An 18,732-nucleotide genomic window follows, 5' to 3' on the forward strand; every position below is an offset into this window, starting at 1 on the left:
CAACCATCTATCCATCCAGAACCAACCAATTATAACCAACCAACCATCCAACTAACCACAGCTAACTATCAACCATCCAGACAGCCATACACAACCAACCAACCATCCATCCATTATCAAGATTTTAGCCATAGTTTCTATAGTAAACTATATAATTTATGTTTAGCACACATGCAGTTAATTATATAATTTATGTTTAGCACACATGCAGCTGTAAACAAAATGTGCCCAAAAAAATATCCAAAAATGCTAGAAGTTGGCAACACCGCTGTAAATCACAACAAAAAAAAAAAAAAAATGGCAACGCACAGATCATATTGAAGTCGCTAAGACTAAGACACTTTATTGACGTATACACTATAGTCAAAATATAATGGTTACTTTTTACCCTTTTTACAACCAAATGTATTAAAAACACTATATGAGTGTTTCTCCAGATCTAGATCTACTAGCTAGATCTAGATACTAAGATAGATGTAGGTAGTAGATAAATTATTGGTAATAGTTTAGATACGCAGATACCTTTGCCGACCACCATGTTGTTTGTTAAGCATATTTATCTCCCTTACCTATATTGAACTTTTAATAACTTTTTTTTAAAGAGAGTTTTTGTTCTTATGCTGTCAACTTATGATTTTTTAAGTGTATTTAGTGAAATCAAGGTCTAAATAAAATGTTATTAATAAATTGATGAACTTGTTGTTTCTTCTTTTTTTTCTACTTATGAAATTATTAATTAAAAAATATGTGTTAACAATTAGATCTATAATTAATATATTAACTCACCAAGCAAAGCGAAATAATGATAAAATAAAAAACAAATATGCATGAATTAAATGAAATGAAACACGCATCTAGATATACATGTTATGTTTAATTATTATTATTTTTTAAACAAAATTATGCATTATGACTTAGTGATCTTTTTAGAGCAATGACAATAAATGATATAGATCTAGTACGGGAAACTAATTATTATAAGAAATAATACTTTTATGTTTATCTGTTGATGATTAAGACTACAGTTAGATCTATACATTTCTAACGAATTTTGAGCGCTCTCTATTTTCGTAAAATCACACCACGAAGAGAAAGAATTTTATGAAGCTGACACAGATCAGTGTCCCTTTCTCTTTCGCCGTGAGGTCTTCTGAGTGGAGTCTACTGCCTACCATAGATTGTTTGGCGTGTGTTTTATGATCAGATAGGACTAATGTCTGTGTTTATAACTCTTACCACTACCTCTGGCTCCACCTCTCTTGGAGGGAGGATAGGTCGAGTGTAACTAGATCACGAACGTCTTTGTTAAACGTTACGTAGCACCTGTTTAACTATCATGTTTCACAATCTGAAATTTACTTTGCTTAGAGTGGGGAACAAAAGCCAATGTATAAAGAAACAGATAAGAAGCATATACACTACTATTTGGATAATTTATGCATCTTTACTTTCGGAGTTCATTAAAAAAAAAAAACTCCTCACCTATTACACTAAATTTGTTTAAGAGGTGTAGTTGTTGGGGGGGGGGGTAGCGACTCCACCTACCAACCCTTCTCTTCACATAGATCCACTAGCGCCCATGTATTACATTCCGTTACGGAGTCCAAAGCAAGTTTTTCTCTCCCGCCGTACCGTACAGGTGGCGATTGTCTCCGTTTATTCTTACGTACCTTTAAACCCTCGCTGCGCCGGCCGTCACACGCGATCTTTGTCTTTATGGCAGAACTAGGTGTGATGTAATCACCTTCCCCTGCTCGGAGCTTCGCCGGCGCCGTGGTCATATTAGGTCATCTACTGCTAGGATCGCTGGTATGCTCACAAAGGGAGAAGGGCAAGGTACGGTGTTTTACTTGGTCAAAATTTATCCTTCTTCGCTTTCTTTGTCGGTTCGTTTCACCGACATGCAGTTCAACTGAGGTCTAGTCGGATGAGACTAAGACTGAAACGTGACGCAACATAAACGATGTCACGATCAAAACTCTCTTGGTTGTATCCTCTAATGTCGGCCAGCTTCTACAGATAGTTATGTACGACAAAAACTCCCGTGGTTGGATCATATCGTGTCGGCTGGCAGTCTATAAGTAGTTACATCAAGAAGTAGTTACGTATGACAAATACACTCTGATTGTCATAGAGTCTAGTCCCCCTCCCCTATTTGGTCCACAGAAGTAGTGACAAAGTATTTTTATCTTGAAGCTCTTTCATCTCATTAAAGAGACTTGATAAAGCCTTTGATTTTCATCGCCCCATCCCTATTTGGAGCCATCACAAGGTTACTAACTGTGATGCCATTGTAACATTTCCCGAATCTGTTATAAAAGGAGTTCCCTTCCACTCTTCAGTCCTATCATTACTTTCTCTACCTTGTTGTAGATATTGCTTGTTCTTATATTGTGCATTGTTTTTCATTCAATATGATTATAAGTTACCGTACATAATAAGAGAAGGATAAAGAACTTGTAATTATAGCTACCATATTTTTTTTAACAGCAGCATATGGAGCTGATGAAAAAAGATACAACATGGGCCACAACTGCAGAAATGCTTGCAGCTGCTACACTACTGCAAAGAGACACGTATACATTCTCACCAAACCACAACAAAACAAAATACTCATGGCTATTATTAAAACCTTTATTTCATGATGCAAACACATACATACTATCTCACACAGACAACCATATATGCTGCAACATAACACTATTGCATACAAATGGTAATCACTTTGATGTGGTTGTACCACAAGAGGCCACGTGTAACTGTTTTTTGCCAAATCCACTGCTTGGAGTATGATGCTTTAGCCTAAATTTTTAAGTGTTGATTAATATTTCATCTTACAATCTATTCAGATTAGATCTATTTGGCTATTTGATTTTTTTCTTGCATGCTTTTAATATCTTAAATAACATTTAATGTCTATTATTTTCATGTATTTAAAGTCAGGGTACCGGTATCTATTTATTTAATTACTTTTATTTTGCCAATAAAAGATATTTTGTTAGGCTTAGAGTTATTTTTTTATTTTTCTATTAATTTTTTTGTCTGTTGTTATTACTTTAACTACATGATTTTAATTTCGATTTTTAGTTATTTTTCAAAGTACAAAAGATTGTTTGCATTTTAAATGAATTTTAATATTAGATCTAATAGCTGCTAGAAAGAAAGACAAAGCAGCAACAGAAAAAAGTTGGCAAGTAATTCAAGGGAGATAGTCTAGTACTAGGCCTTAAAACCAAAATGGCGTATTTCTAATGACAATATATGGTAATTAGAAATAAAACTTAAAAATATATATTTTAAAAACTATTTATCTCCGAGGAAATCAAATTACATATTTGTAATCTGCATTTTTTTCTGCATATTCTGAAAATATAACTGAAACCTAATTTAGCGTTTCTAGTGTCGTATACTAATACCTAATAATTAAGTCTTTAAGTTAAGTCATTAAGTCAATTAAGTCATTTATTATGATAATAATAATTATCATTTAATGATTAATGAGTAAATCATATCATTTAATCAAGTAAATGTCACAATTTTGATTATTTTCTTTTCATTCAATCATTGAATTCATTGCACTTAGACTAGTTGACTTAGTCTTAGATATAAATTGTGATATTTTGAGCTTGAAAGGTGCATAGTGGAATTTTAAAATTGTAGAAAATTGTGAAATAGTGCACAAAATGGCATCTTTTGATGTAACATTAAACATGGAACACCTGGCTTAGGCTTAGGTTGAAGTAATATTCTACTAAAAGTAGTAAAAGCAAGGATTATTGAACAGACATTGTAAATATTGACGCTCATTGCGGAAATTGCCATAGGTTTTTAACAAATATACATAAAAATTTTATTGCATTATCTATATCTTTTTATTTTATATTTACTTTGGTATTACTTATAGTAGATTCTTATATAAGGCACGTAGCATATTCGGGAACTAGGTCAAATTTTTATTTTATTTTTTTATTAGGTGATGGTTTAACTTACAAAAAAAACTGAAAGCAGATTCTTATTCTGAAACTAAAGGACTAAAAATAGCTGTGTTTCTTTGAATTACCACTCATAGTCAAGATTTTATTTTAAAATAAATAAGGTCACTTCATGCTCCTATTGTGCTTTCTCCTTCAGCGTGCACTGAGCACCATAAGTAAACACCACTATATGTTATTGTTAATTAAAAATTATTTAGATTGTATTAAAAGAAGTAGATTCACTTATATGTATTAAATAGTATATTGCCTCTCTCTAATCTCTCTCTCTATATATATATATATATATTATATCGTTTATAGTTTATTTATTTTTATAGGCCTACCTATATAATCTATGTGCAGAAACAGACCAATAAATTTATATAAAAATTATATATATCTATAAATTATTTGTTATAATTTTTAAACATGATATTTTCAACTAGGCTACATGTATTCTCTCTCTCTCTCTTTCTTTTAATTCCCATCCAAGGACCCTCTTCTTCTTTTCATAATTTGGGATGTTCGTTTTGTTACACCTTAACATCCCCTCCCTCCCATAGATGCTTATAATTCTTTTCATGACTCTCTCCCCCTTCCCTCCACTGCCTGTTTGATAGTTTGTGACACTATACGCTTAGTGTATACCTCTCCTCACCGCCAGTTCACCTGGCATGATTACCTGCAGTGGGCATGGTCAAATTAGCATCCCGCACTTTTTCTTTCATTCATAAATTATATATTCTAGATATCTTGATCTAGGTCATGTTTATTCATTGAAAAAATCATAGATTTATTAATCCCATTAATATTTCTTATTACGATTTTGCCTTGTTTACTACTGGAGAAAGTGTTAAATTCATTATTATTCGTTGAAACACCTCTTTTTTTAATTTTATTAAACAGCTAGCAGTATAAATGTGATTGAATTTCTTTCTAAAGATGTTTGGAAGCTTATTTTGTTATATCCATCAGCCTACGATCAAACAGGCTCATAATATAGCCCTCATCCCTTATATGGGTATGAATTGCCGGGGAGGTTAAAACAATAGCTTTACATACATGGTTACAGAGAATCTAAAAAACTGCCCTCTGCTTTGGAAAAGGGAAAAAAAATACAGGAACTTATCTAAAATTGGACATGCACAGCCCCGAAACGTTGTTTTTAGCTCCAAACATAAAAACAAATGAATTATAAACAAAATGCGTTTCTTGAAGAAGAGTGTGATGAGTTGTGCCTTATATAAGAATCTACTATAGATGTCACAGTAAAAAATGCTTCACATGTGCATCATATGGTGTCCCACTAAACTTGAAATTTTAAACCTTTATCAATTGTAAACAAAGTAAAGGATTCTGCTCCCAATTGTGTCTCTGTTACTAAAAGCATCAATGAATAATTTACACAGTGAAATTTTTCTTTAAAACTGTAAAAATTTATATAATTTTAGTAAAATAGGTCTTGGTGTCACAGGTGAAGCACCTCAAACGCGCTTGACAAAAAGAACAATATTTTTTTAAACAAAATTATTAATGTGATGGGAATTACTCAATGGTATCTCTGATACTGCTTAGTACACAATTAGCTCCATTTTCTTGGGAAAAGGCTACATATTAATTAACAGGAGACATTTTTTCACTGTAGCACCCGAAACACTGCATGTTGAATCATACCAGAAAATCTCAGAGATCAAGATATAAGTATTTTTCTCACCAAAGTTTTGAGTTATTTTAAGAATTAAGTTTATTATTATCAAGTTTGATCTAGAATACATAGAATACTATTTTTTAATCTAAGTTAATGTAAACCTTATTGTTTTATCATTGTTTGTGGTGCTTCACAGTACACTAAACAAGTCTTGATCTAGTTTTATAGGTCTCGTGTAGATTTAGATCTACTCTATATTTCAATTTATATGTAAATCTAGTTTTGGATCTTGTTCTTGGTGCATTGAAAGTCAGAAAGCTGCACCTTTTAGTCTATGATTAGGTCGTGTTTGAGGCAGTTATGTCTAATATATTTTTAAAGGATTGTTGAACACACACATACAAAGGCCTAGTACATTCATTTGTGGTTATAGAAAACTATTTTGTGAATCACTAGTAAAAGAATAATTGGGAATGTATTTACAGACTTTAAAAAATTGTATTTCAGCATGTATATGGTGGGAAGCGTGGTCGAGAAGCCAAGTGCGCTTGAACTTGGCTTGGCTTGGCTACCTAGAAGGGGGCTCGAGGTTCAACACCCGACTCGGGCTGAGTTGTGTTTACTGAGCGCCTAAAGGCAGCACGGAAAACCAACTCCTAGATACCCCCTCCCCCCCACTGGTCCACAAATGAGATTGGACCAAAAGCGCTCTGAGCATGCTATAAGCATGAAAGTAGCGCTATATAAAAGCTATAATAATAATTTAAAAAAAAACTATATATTTCATATAGGTGTCCCGTTGTAGCACCCGCAACATCTTGTTATATAATAGTCATGTTATAATAAATGCTTGAATTATCATTGAGATATTGCAGCAAATAATAGCCTATATATTTAGCTATAATGCAAGTATAGCATAAATTCTAGATTTTCTTATAAAAAATCTTATTTAAAAAACTTTTACCTGTAGTGTTACAGGTGATAAGGTGTCCCATTTTTTAAATTGAGCGCAAACATAACGTAAGTGCTCAAAAACTTCAATTTCTCTATCTAGCTGCTTGATACTTGTAATAGAAACATTCAAATTATGCTAAAAAAGCAAACAAAGTAATAGTTAGTTGTACTTTAATCATCAATGGTGTCCCAGTGATGCACTTGAAATGCAAAAGTGGGTACCCATTTTGCCAGCACTGCTGAGGAAATGTACTTATTCCAAATCATTTTCTATTGATAAATTCTTAAAGTAAAATGGGTGAAGAAGTGAATACACTTAAAATGAAACCAAAAACTTCCACTTTAATTTTGGCCTAATGTGACACTTTTTGATACCAGTACTGGAGAAACACTCATATACATTGGTTATATGGGTAATTTCCGCCGGTTATATGAATTAAATTTTATTCTGATTAATAAGATCTAGTTTAGCTAATGTATTTTTGTTTTAACATCTTGTTGTAAGTTTATCCCCCCCCCCCCCCCCCCCCCCATCATCTGTCACACTCTGGGGACTCTGTGGTGTTTTGAATGTGTAGTGTGTTTAATGCTTCTAATAGTGTTTTTATATATAAAAAAAAAAAAAAAACTAGACCTAATTTTGGCAGTTGAAATGATTACCTAAATGTAATTGTTATTTTCCTTATAAAATTTTAAAATGCTATCTTTCATATTACACATAGATCTTTAAGTATAATCTATATTAATTATTATTTATTATATAGAATATAGATCTAGATTTAGAATCAAGTAGATTATAGATATATCTAGATCTTTTTACTATAGACAGTCACGCTTTCTTTTCATTTTAATAATGATGATAATGCTTCCTATCAGTATCAATTATCTATCATGAAAGCAACTTTAACACTGAATTACACGATTTATTGCTTTCAGAAAATGACAATAACTTTCATCAGTTGCTTCTTTACACTGAAGTTCTATGGTTGTCAAAAAGATTATGTTTGACAAGGTAATTTTTTTTTGACACTGTATCTGAGTTCTTGAATGTGAAAGATCTTATTTTAAAATGAAATTTTAATCGAGTGGAAATCGTACATTGTCTATTTAGCAGATTGTTTCAAACATTCAATGAGATTAACGTACATGTGGTATTTATTACTTTTTTCAGTCTTCACCTTACTACAGTCAGAAATCAGTAAAAAAAAAAATACATTTAAAGTTCATGAATCAACGAATTGCAATATCAGCTAGGCAGGGGGTCTACCCATTATCAGAAAACATTACAAGGGGTCTTCGAGCCAAAAAAAGTTTGGGAACTACTGGGCTTATTGATAGATCTACTTAAAAGCATCATTTAATGTATTTGGTGTAGTCAATCCTTTTTAAAAAAAAACAGTCGTCCCTCCATTCAATATTTTTTTTTTTTTTTTACCAATTCACATGATTTTGATTTAACACCCATTATGTCCAAATGTAATGCCCTTCACTGGTCTTCAGAATGGCTAGGTTGTCTAGATTCTAGGTAGTTAGTGATCAGACGTCAACATGTATTTGATACTGTGGACGTGGTTTATACTTATTGTTGCAACACCTATTTTAATTGCCTTGAGCTCCATATTAAATCATGATTTACAAATTTATGCCTTTGTTTTTTTTAAATTATTTCTAAATAAACCACTAAGTAGCCTAACTGATCCTGATAAAGACACATTTATATATATATATATAGACAGTGATGATTGATCGATGGCTACTAACAAAAAAAAACAACTAACCTAGTACATAGAACTTTTTAGTTATTGGGCAATAAAAACATTAACATAGAGTTGCTTATCTTGGTGGGGGGGGGGGGGGGTAATTTCGGCTTGACCCTTCTTCTCCTGTGCTGTCCATTGAACTTTTGTAAAATAAATGTAAAATTCCCATGCAAAGATACTTATTACAAGAAATGAAAGTGCACAGACTTCATTATTATAAGCTTAAGTTCCCTTTAAGATAAGGTGGCTTATATTTTGATTTTTATTTTCATCTAATATTCAAATATGTATCAATTATCATTCTCAATAGACCTAGAGATGTAAATATAGATCAAAAAATTTTTTTTGAATTGAAATGTATTAGTTTTATATTTTTATAATCACCTATATCTACATGTTAGTCATTTGGACCATTGGGGCACCACACATGATCTGTTGACCATCTTTCTCCATTCCTTTGTCTTTTGCTTTGGCTTGTCTCCTAAAATGACAGGCCCATCCATTCTTTGATGTTGTTTCCATCACTTTCTCTGACTGCCTATCTGTCTTTATAAGACATTGATCAGGTTCACATCTAACTTCACATTCACTTTCACCTCTATCCTTTGGTCTGTGGACTGCTGGGGCACCACATAAGATCCGTCAACTTTCTTTCTCCATTCTTCTCTGTCATTTGTCTTTGATAGAATTTCATTCTGATGTTCTTTCTGAAAATATTGAAACCTGCCTGGGTGGACCACTTTGGGAACCGATTTGAGTTTGTGTCTCCACACAAACTGTCTTTTTAACCTTGTCTAAAAAGCTAAATTTATCTCTGTTAAAGAACAAACCTTTTTTTTTTTTTACGAATCGGGTAAACCCGTTTTCACAGTATTTTATATTTGATATGAATATGTCGGCTGAACAATTAAATTTATTTTCACACTTACTTTTATTTTCGAGTCGAAAGAAAAAAATGTGAAGGGAACATTCGCCATGTTTGACAGATCTAAATCCAATCAACTAGATTAGAAATACCAAAAGTAATGCCTGCAGACAGCGGGTAATATCTGGCTAGTAATAAATAATGAGAACTACTGATCATAAAGATTGGTTTTCAAAAAAAAAGTATAAAAAATATGTCTACAATGTGTATGATTTTATGTAAATGTTTTTTCCTAACCAGCATACCAGAAAACACATTTCATATGTAACATATTTTTTAAGTAACATTTGGACAAATAACAAATATGTACTATTTCCTTTCAGTTGGTTTTCACAGGAACAACAGGAATTGTATAGACTCACAGTTTTGAAAATGTTACTGGTTATATCAAGACATTTTTTGCTGTCTAAAACTATTGGGAAAATCTATGTAAAATGACATTCAAGATTTTGAAATAGATCTCTAATTGTGTTTACAAAGACATCTGAAGAACTAATTCACTTAGTGTCAATTATGGACGACATGAAACAAAACTTGAATGAACTCAGAACTGTCATTAAAACTGAGAAGATAGAAAGGTCTCTGCCTTTAGAGACACTGGAAAACAGTTTAACTGGTCACATTTTCAAATTTATTTTCAAGGAAGAGGCACAGGTAAAATATATATTTATACAAGGGTTGAAATTAGTTTTAATAATAAGCTTTTATTAAATAATTAGTTTTTTAAAAAGCTTTTTAATATCAACTCACTATGTCTGTCTCTCTCTTTGGTAAATAGTTTGTACACTTTATTATCCCACACCCATTCTCTGATCAAGTTGAAACTTAGCCCAATTATTCATTAGCTTTAGAAACACGTGAATCAAAATTTTTTTTAAAGTAACCAATTCATTACTGGTATTGAATTATTTTGTTTTATATAAACAAGGGAAATTAATCCTTTAGTATTCACTGATACAGCTAAATTTGTAGGGTTTTTGTCCCCTTAAACAATTAAACGTTATTACTCTCAAACCCATTCTCAGATCAAATTGAAACTTTAAACAATTATTTATTGTACCTGAATCAATTAAAAAATTTACTAATTGGTCAATTAATTATTGGTTATTAATTATATTGTTTGATATCAAATACAGGAAATAGCTTCTACATTATTGAGAAATATAGAGGTGGAATTCTTTCCCTTAAATAAGTTTTTTTTTTCTTAATTATTTTTTTAAAATAGCTTTAGTATATCACATCTTTCATGCTTTTGACATGTTCCATGATTGCTATGATCCTATCTCTTTCTTGGACGAGTGGAGTAAGGGGATATCTGCCTGAAGGTTTTCCACACTGCCTTTTTGTGCTAAGTAAAACACATCTCTGCTTGACTCTGGTGTTGCACCTCAATCCCCTTGATAGGTAGCCAAGCCCAAGTGGTTTAAGCCCCTCAGCCACACATCACAGCTTTAAAGGGAAACTCCGATAGTTTTTCAAATTTGAGTTATTGACATATTTAAATTCTGCGTAAAAAGTTGTAATAGTAAACATTATATCATTTTTTATTTAAATGCTTAGAAAATTTTATATTTAATAAATTAGTCAGTAAATTCTTGACATCTAAAAAAAAACGGGATTCCTTGAGATTTTGTTTTAAGTTATTTCATAACTTAAACAATACTGAAAGAGAAACTTAAATTTAACCAATCGTATTGCTTCATTCTTACAGTAGCCGTTAGGCTTAGTGACGGCCTAGTCCAGAGCTATGATACAGTTATATATATAAACATGTATAGATAGATCCAAAAGCATTAGGATAACCAACTCGAGAAACAAAAGTAACATTTTCATCTAAGCCTCTCCCTATCCCAAGAAGTAAATAGATCGTGTGTCCGAATGATTCAAACAAGCTGGTCAGTGTAAGGCTAGTCGAGACTATGTGTAGTCGGTCATGACAAGAAAACCAAGCGATAGTGTTTGTTGTGTGTTGAGTGGTCTGGCGAGAAAATACACACTGCTGTGATTAGTCAAGCATGTAAATCTACTTTTAATAAGCATTTTTTCTTTGCTTACAAGATCCTAGATCTAACTGCATATACAAAGATATATTTCTTTTACGAGAATGTAAACTTTGCTGTATGGTCTCCTGTTATACAATAAGTCAATAGATTAAAACACCTTTGTGACGTCACATAGAAACCCGGTGAAAGTCTGACTGTTTTGGATGCGCAGGAAAATTACGTCGGAAAAACATCAATTACTAAGTTATTATTGCAAATAAAAAAAAAAGAATATATTCATTATCTGTAAATCAAAACACATATGATATCAAAAATTGTCAAAACCATCGGAGTTTCCCTTTAAGTTTCAGATTTTTTTTTTAAATATAGAAATGACAAAATTGTACACCCTATATTGATTTGTTAATACATTTTTTTTTCTGGAATGTCTCCATATTAAGAACTTATCTGATATGTAACTTTTTAAGTTTATTTCATAGCACTTTGTCACTTGAAAAATATAGTCTGTTAATATCTCTACTGAATGACATGATTTTAATATAGAAGCCAATATTCTATTTATAAAGACATCTGAAGAACAAAAACCCTCAATGTTGGATGACATAAAACAAGACTTTACTAATGATCTGAAAAATGTCATGAAAATTGAGAAGATAGAATCCTCTTTACATTCAGAGACACCAGAAATTACACCCACTGGTCATAATGTTGAAGAATTTTCACCAGAAGAGACACTGGTAAGACTATTTAAATACATAAAGAGCAAAGATTTTATAAATGTATTATATTTTTTACATCATTATCAAACTCCATTTGAGGCAGGGCTTCAGATGTTTAAATCCTCTCTAGCACATGGTTCGTACGCTGTCTGGAAAAAGTCTGGAATTTCAAGAATTAGATTTCAGACTTGGAAAGTCTGGAAAATTGTTACTTTTTGAGGCAAAATGTTCAAATATCTGGAAAAATCCTGGAATTTGAAAAACAAAAAAAAATTAAATCGATGTCATAAAAAATGTGAACATTTTTTAAATTCAGGCACTGTAAACGGTGAAGCGCTAGGTGGCTAGATCTGTTCGGGCATTAAGGCTTCCATTACTAGTTACTAGCTCTAGATTTATGGTCATGGGTGAAAGCATGCGCAATCACTGCTTTGTCAGCAAAATGCCAACCAATTCCAATTTTGGAAAATCAAACAACAGGCCTTTTCAGTCCATTGCAGAACACGCCCATGGTCAATAAGACTTTATTGAACCGAGATCTAGATCTAATTCTAATCAGGCATGGCTAATGAACCTTAAATTTTAATGAATTTGCTAGATCTAATCTAGGATAGATTTAGATAAATATTGTATGTTTAGTTAGATTTAGATGGAGCTATTATAATGCTAAATATAATGTCTAGCTTCTATACTCATGGTCAAGGAACCTTTGAATTTAAAACAAAATCTGATGCCTAAATGTAGATCTGCTACTTAGATCAAATAAAAAAAAACATGACATTTAGATCTAGGCTGACGTTTAACTTTGTTTTTTTGAAGTAATAGCCTATATTAGAAGATTGTTAAATGTTTGCATGTGTTGTTTTTTTGTTTGTTTATTCATTTCATAAATTTGTAAAACAAATGATATCTTATAACTCTTGTTGTAGTCAAGTACAGGCAAGGATGGCCATTCTCGCCTAAATAGCTGATTGAATCCTCTATATTACTCTCTGATATAAATCTAGATCTAGGCATTTAATTTCATTCAACAATGTATTAAACTCACTCCAAACATTTGCCGTTGTCCATATAGGCCAATTCTCTTTTTTTTTTTTAAATTAATTAATTAATTAAAAGCAACATGTTTATTCAATATAAGATCATTAACATTGATGTCCAAAGCTGGTTGTTTGAAAAAAAAATTGAATTGGTAAGAAAATTGTAATTTAATACAAAATCAAACAACTTGGCTTATGATCAAATGAATTGAGCTCCAAAAATAGAACCAGTCATTACCATTGACTTATACTAGAAGTATCTTCAAAATATATAATTTGATAATGCATCAAAAACTTGATGTATGCATATTTAGGATTAGGTCATTTATATTATTTGTTCATATAAAGGCACATTCCTCGTCCCATATGCTAGGACAAATTTGTACAAATACTCCTTCTTCCCTAGTGCTATTAGAGCATGGAATGGGTTGCCTGGGCTAGCCAGGAAAACCAGTGACTTGGCAGAATTTAAGTCATTGGTTAATATGCATGACTAAATGCATGACGCGTAGGACGTAATCATCTTCTTTTTTGAAGTAACGTCTGTATTATATAAGATAAGATATATGTAGTCTGAAAACTATTAACAGTACAATAATAGCCTTTAAAATAAGTTTGAAATGAATGTATTGTTATATCTCTGCTCCTACATTAAAGAATGTAGTGCTCACCGGTGCACTGTTAAAGACGAGTGATGAAGAAGAGACAAGATGGTGGGCTGTTGATTCCGGTTAAATAGATGGAGAAATAGATTTATAGATAGGTTAGAATCGTCTGAGTTGTATATAGGGATCATTGCCAGTGTGGTCAGCAGGTGAGAAGCAGTGGAGGAGTTTATGTAGACTATCTTTTCTGAGACACATACTGTGACCTGTGTTAGTGGTACCCTGATGGAATGTAAGACAGTCAGCAACAGTGAACCTTGTATGTTAGTGGAAGGCAGTGACGGTGTGACCTAAAGAGGATTCATGAAATTTATGAGCCCCCATGTGACCTAAAAAGGATTCATGACCAATATGGTCAATTCACATTACCTATTAGCGGATATAGCTAAAAATATTCAATTAAAATTATAGCTAGATTTAGGCATTTTAGATCAACAGATCAGTGTTAAAGGTGTGCTGGCACATTTGTCCAGAGGTACATTGGTCCCTACTTGTACTGCCTAGGTTATTAGGTATAATCTCTAGGTATACAATTAAACTAATGTATGCAACACAAGACTTAAAGTCGCAGGTAAACATATATACAAAGTTTATTTACATGAGTAAAATAAATGTGTAAATAAATGGCCATTAACTCACAGGCCTACTCCACACAAAATAAACAAAAGATACACATTCAAAAATTGTTTGGTACACCGCTCTAGTCATATGTTACAACTATGTAAAGAAATAGCTATCAACTCACTGGCCTTCTCAATACAAAATAAACAAAAGATACCCTCAAAAATTGTATGGCACTCCACCCTAGTCCTATAATATATACACTATCATCACATTCTGGAAATCACACATCAGTGTAGAAAAATAAAGGTCACAGGCCTCAGGTCAAAATACGACCACTTTTGGCTACTCTGGGGTTACAGGCTTTAGGCTGACACTAGCCACTTTTAGCCAAAAAAACAAAAGTGTCATAATGTACTATAAGCTTCAGGGAAACCTATGAGCCTACAAGCTTCATAGAATCCCACCTATAGACATCCGTTTGGTAAAGCCTATCTGATGATTCAACACCGGTACAGGTTGAATCCCTCAGAGACAAGGCTATAAAAAGTCAAATTTGGGAGTACCCCAGGATGCAGAACATCAGGGTTAAACATAAAACATACTGCCTGGAAATCCTTTGAGGCTATATCTACTATTTAATACATTATATAAAATACTACAATGACTAAAGATATATTAAGCCCAAAGATCTCCAGAGCTGGGCACACTTCTCCCGAGTACCCCAAGACACACGGCCACTAGCAGAAAAAAATACAATTCACAACACAGGTCCAGTGGTCAAGCTGGTAACTCAGGAGCAAGTGGCAACTAAACACGGGCTACATGCCCTTATATCAACTACGTAAGGGGAATCACTCCTGTCTTTACAAGTAATCAAAACTAGTTATTTCCCCATTATGTCACAGGCGGCAACAGTGAACCATACAGGTCAGAGCTAAATGAACTCAATCTCATAGACAACATAAGACATGACACATGACATTCATGTTTATTGTGATTGCTTATATCTTGTGTAAATAAACATCTCTCATCTCTTCACCTTGATCCTTCGTTGAAGGTTTGCCCTACATTTGTTACAATATTACAATATTTTGGAAACTTTTTGGTATTACTTATATATTACAGACGTTATTTCAAAAAAGATCATTACCGTACCGTCCTACGCATTTTATGAATGATGATTAATGAAAGCAGAAGGTTAGAGAAGCTCTTGCTTCATCCTACTACATTCCAAAAAAAAACAAGAATTTTATATGAATATACAATGACCCATTATTTACAGGGCTGAATTTAAGTATGTGGACGCCCCAGGGCAGGATTTTTGTGGAGGCTCCTACTATTTTTTCAAAAGCTCTAATAAAAATCCACTTATGAATAAAAATACTTATATCTAAAACATGCTATAATTAATCCATTTTTTTAACATGTAATTTGCATATTTTAGTTTTTACAAGTATATAATTTTGATTTTGTGGAGGGTAAGGCCCCTGGAAGACGCACTGCCGTATATCCAGAGCTGCATTCATATATTTCGAGCATACTGCAAATGGACACTTCTTTATCACGACAATGTTGCCAGTCGACGTAAGATTTAAAGTGTTAGTGTTCAAAATGTAAGAAAAGTTTGTGACGTCGAAATTCTGATATAGCCTATATTTTATCTTTTGTGCAGGCCCCTTATTTGTGGAAGCCTCGAAGCTGTAGCCATGCCTGCCCGCCCTTAAATCTGGCCCTTATTATTTAAAATATAAATATAAATCTCATTTAATTAAATATCGGTTATGACAGCGCTAATAAAACCAGATCATTGTTATTAGAATTTCTGTCATTAATGACTTTATACCAGCATAAGTTTGTCATTAATTGCAATAGCAAAGACAATAAAAAAAGCTTAGGATTTATATTTAGATCTTGATTTATTTTTTTAAAAATATACAATAGTATTTTATTGTAAGCCGTAAGTGTAGTATTTTTAGATCTATGTTATTAAAACAAATAATCAGAAAGAAAAGCTTAGTTTTTCTTAACAAATTGCAGAAAGAAAAACTCTATACTCATATTGAGCTATGAATAACTTATGTAGTTTGCAATTTCATGGCTGTGTATTAAAATAAAATTTCATTAAGTATTATTAAAGAGCTAATTGTTGCCCCTATTTTTTGCTGAGTTACATCAATGTTATCTAACTTAATCTCTCTCATCCCTCTTTTTTTTTGTAACATTGTCATTGGAACCATCAAAAGATGGGGGAGGTCAAGTGTCCATGCCGACCAGCAAAATGATTAGGTCCAACACAACCTCGAAGATAGCAAAGCAGTGTAGAAGTCTATAGAATTTAGAATAGGATTTTACAACTAATATCTATTAGACTATAAAATAAATATATTTAGTCTAGGTGCTACAAGATTAGTGACTTTTTTTTTTTTAACATGTTTTGGATGCTCCTTCAGAATTGAAGATTATTATTACATCCTAGTCCAAACTTCCAACATGATGGTATGGGTTAGTGGTGAGCTGGGTTTGCACCCAAGACTATGAATATGACATTCCAGAGTGCATACCACATGCTCAGGTGGCCATCCACTTTACTGTTAGTGAGTCTGGGAAAATGTCTGGAATTCATTTTCTCAAAATTTGTATGAACCATGCTTGCAAAAGCCCTGGAAAGAAGCCCTGCTGTTTTGCAAAGTTTCTGTATATCATCATGCAGGTTGAGAATTAGTGGATTCTCAGACCTGTCGAGACTGAGATCAGCAAGTCTGCAGCTGTTAAGAAGAATATGAGGTGGTTTCTTCTTTCTCCTGGTCGAAGTTTAAAGCATGTCAAATATGAGCCTATGGGACAGTGACTCATCCTACATTGTGCTTTATAAGCTCCTTAGGCCTGGGCAGCCTCTGTCATGGGAAGGCAAGGTCAGGGTGCCTCCGTTGCTCTGAGACTCTGCACTCTTTTTGGGACTTGTCTCAGCACTGAAACCACTCTTCCAATTTTTTTATTTGGATTGTTGCCAAACATGATGGAAACTCAAAGCCTGCACTGTAGGCGGTGTTAGCCTTGCTTGGTGGGCCAAGGAGTCTTCAATGCTGTTGCAAGTCAGTCATACCCTACGTGACTTGATACCGAGTGCATTATTATTTTACATAGAAATATTAACAATGTATATCCTTTTTTTTTTTAAAGTTGATTTTTTTCTTTTTGTTGTTATTTTCCAAATAGTAGAATAACTCTCCATATCTCAGGGATATCTCTTTCTTGTGACAGTGTTGAAATGAATAATTTCTCGAAGTAAATGCATATTTCTTCAATATATCATTGGTTAGAAATGAACTTTCTGACTGTATTGTATCAAGAAATAAAAAAAAATTAATGAATAACAAGAAAAACATTGAAAAAAACAAACCTTTTTTTTATATAAAACAAAGCTTAGACAAAGTGTATTTGTATCAATCAGTTTTGATCAGTCATGTAATTAAATTTGAAAGAGATCCAGAGCAGCAACAATAAATCTTTGAAATCAATATTTTTACAAATTGTTTTTTTAGCGATATTTCATGCTTTTAGTTATACTCTATGATCCTATCACTTATCTGATTCTTGTGTTGGCATGTAAAAGAAATAATTATGCAAACTTTCAGCTTGATCTGATAATGGGTTTCAGAGAGATAATGTGTACAAACATTTTAACTGACATACAGAGTGATTTGTTATAAGCTTTGTAAAAATGTAATTAATATTAAAGTGTGTAACTTGAGATTTAAAAAACAAATATCTGCACTTTCTTTTAAGACAGCAACAAAAGTGATCTGATTCTTCTCTTTAAAAAGAGGCACAAAGTTTTTCTTCTTGTTCTGTTGGGAAATGTCTCCATATTGGATAAGAACTTGTCTGATTTTTAACTTAACTTTTTAGCACTGTCAATCATAAAATATAGTTTGTTAATATCTATAATGAATGTCATAAAGGATTTTAATATAGAACCCATATTCTATTTTTCAAGTCATCTGAAGAACAAAATCCCTCAATGTTGGATGACATTAAACAAGACTTTACGAATGATCTCAAAAATGCCATCAACATAGAGAAGATAGAATTCATTTTACATTCAGAGACACCACAAATTATTTCCATTGGTCATACTATTGAACAGTCATTAGCAGAAGAGACACAGGTGAGAAAAAATAACATACTGCATTACATTTTTATTTTTATTAAATTTTTTTTTTTCACAGAACTTTGACTTTTGTAAATAAGTTGTTTTTTTTTTTCCTTTAATTGAAAAACTACTAATTGGATAAGATTTTTACCTCAAAGGATCTCTCTTTCATGTGACACTGGTGCAATTAATAGTTTCTTAGTTGTAAATAGAAATGGGTATGTCCTTCAATAAAGCATTGGATTGAAAAGAAGTTTTGTTAATTGTAGTGTATCAAGAAATAATTCTTGAATGTATGAAGGTTGTGGGCAAAAAAAACAAAGTTAG

At 32.4% G+C, this 18,732-nt stretch overlaps 1 protein-coding gene across 4 annotated transcripts in view; it reads left to right on the forward strand.

The window, feature by feature from the left end:
* The first annotated feature begins 284 nt into the window (after positions 1–284).
* Positions 285–18,732, forward strand: part of LOC106070748 (oocyte zinc finger protein XlCOF6-like) — a 30,657-nt gene continuing 12,209 nt past the window's right edge. Inside the window, exons 1-5 of one of the 4 annotated variants that reach the window (XM_056037979.1) lie at positions 285–350; positions 7,513–7,588; positions 9,585–9,915; positions 11,831–12,001; positions 18,250–18,420. In XM_056037979.1, coding sequence (XP_055893954.1) covers positions 9,775–9,915; positions 11,831–12,001; positions 18,250–18,420 — 483 coding nt within the window. In that variant the 5' untranslated portion in view covers positions 285–350; positions 7,513–7,588; positions 9,585–9,774. Of the gene's footprint in view, positions 406–3,963; positions 4,151–7,512; positions 7,589–9,584; positions 9,916–11,830; positions 12,002–18,249; positions 18,421–18,732 lie in introns of those variants that run through there. The other 3 variants (XM_056037978.1, XM_056037980.1, XM_056037981.1) reach the window with 3 other exon arrangements.

This window comes from Biomphalaria glabrata, chromosome 8 (genome assembly GCF_947242115.1).
Source record: "Biomphalaria glabrata chromosome 8, xgBioGlab47.1, whole genome shotgun sequence".
NCBI lineage: Eukaryota > Metazoa > Mollusca > Gastropoda > Planorbidae > Biomphalaria > Biomphalaria glabrata.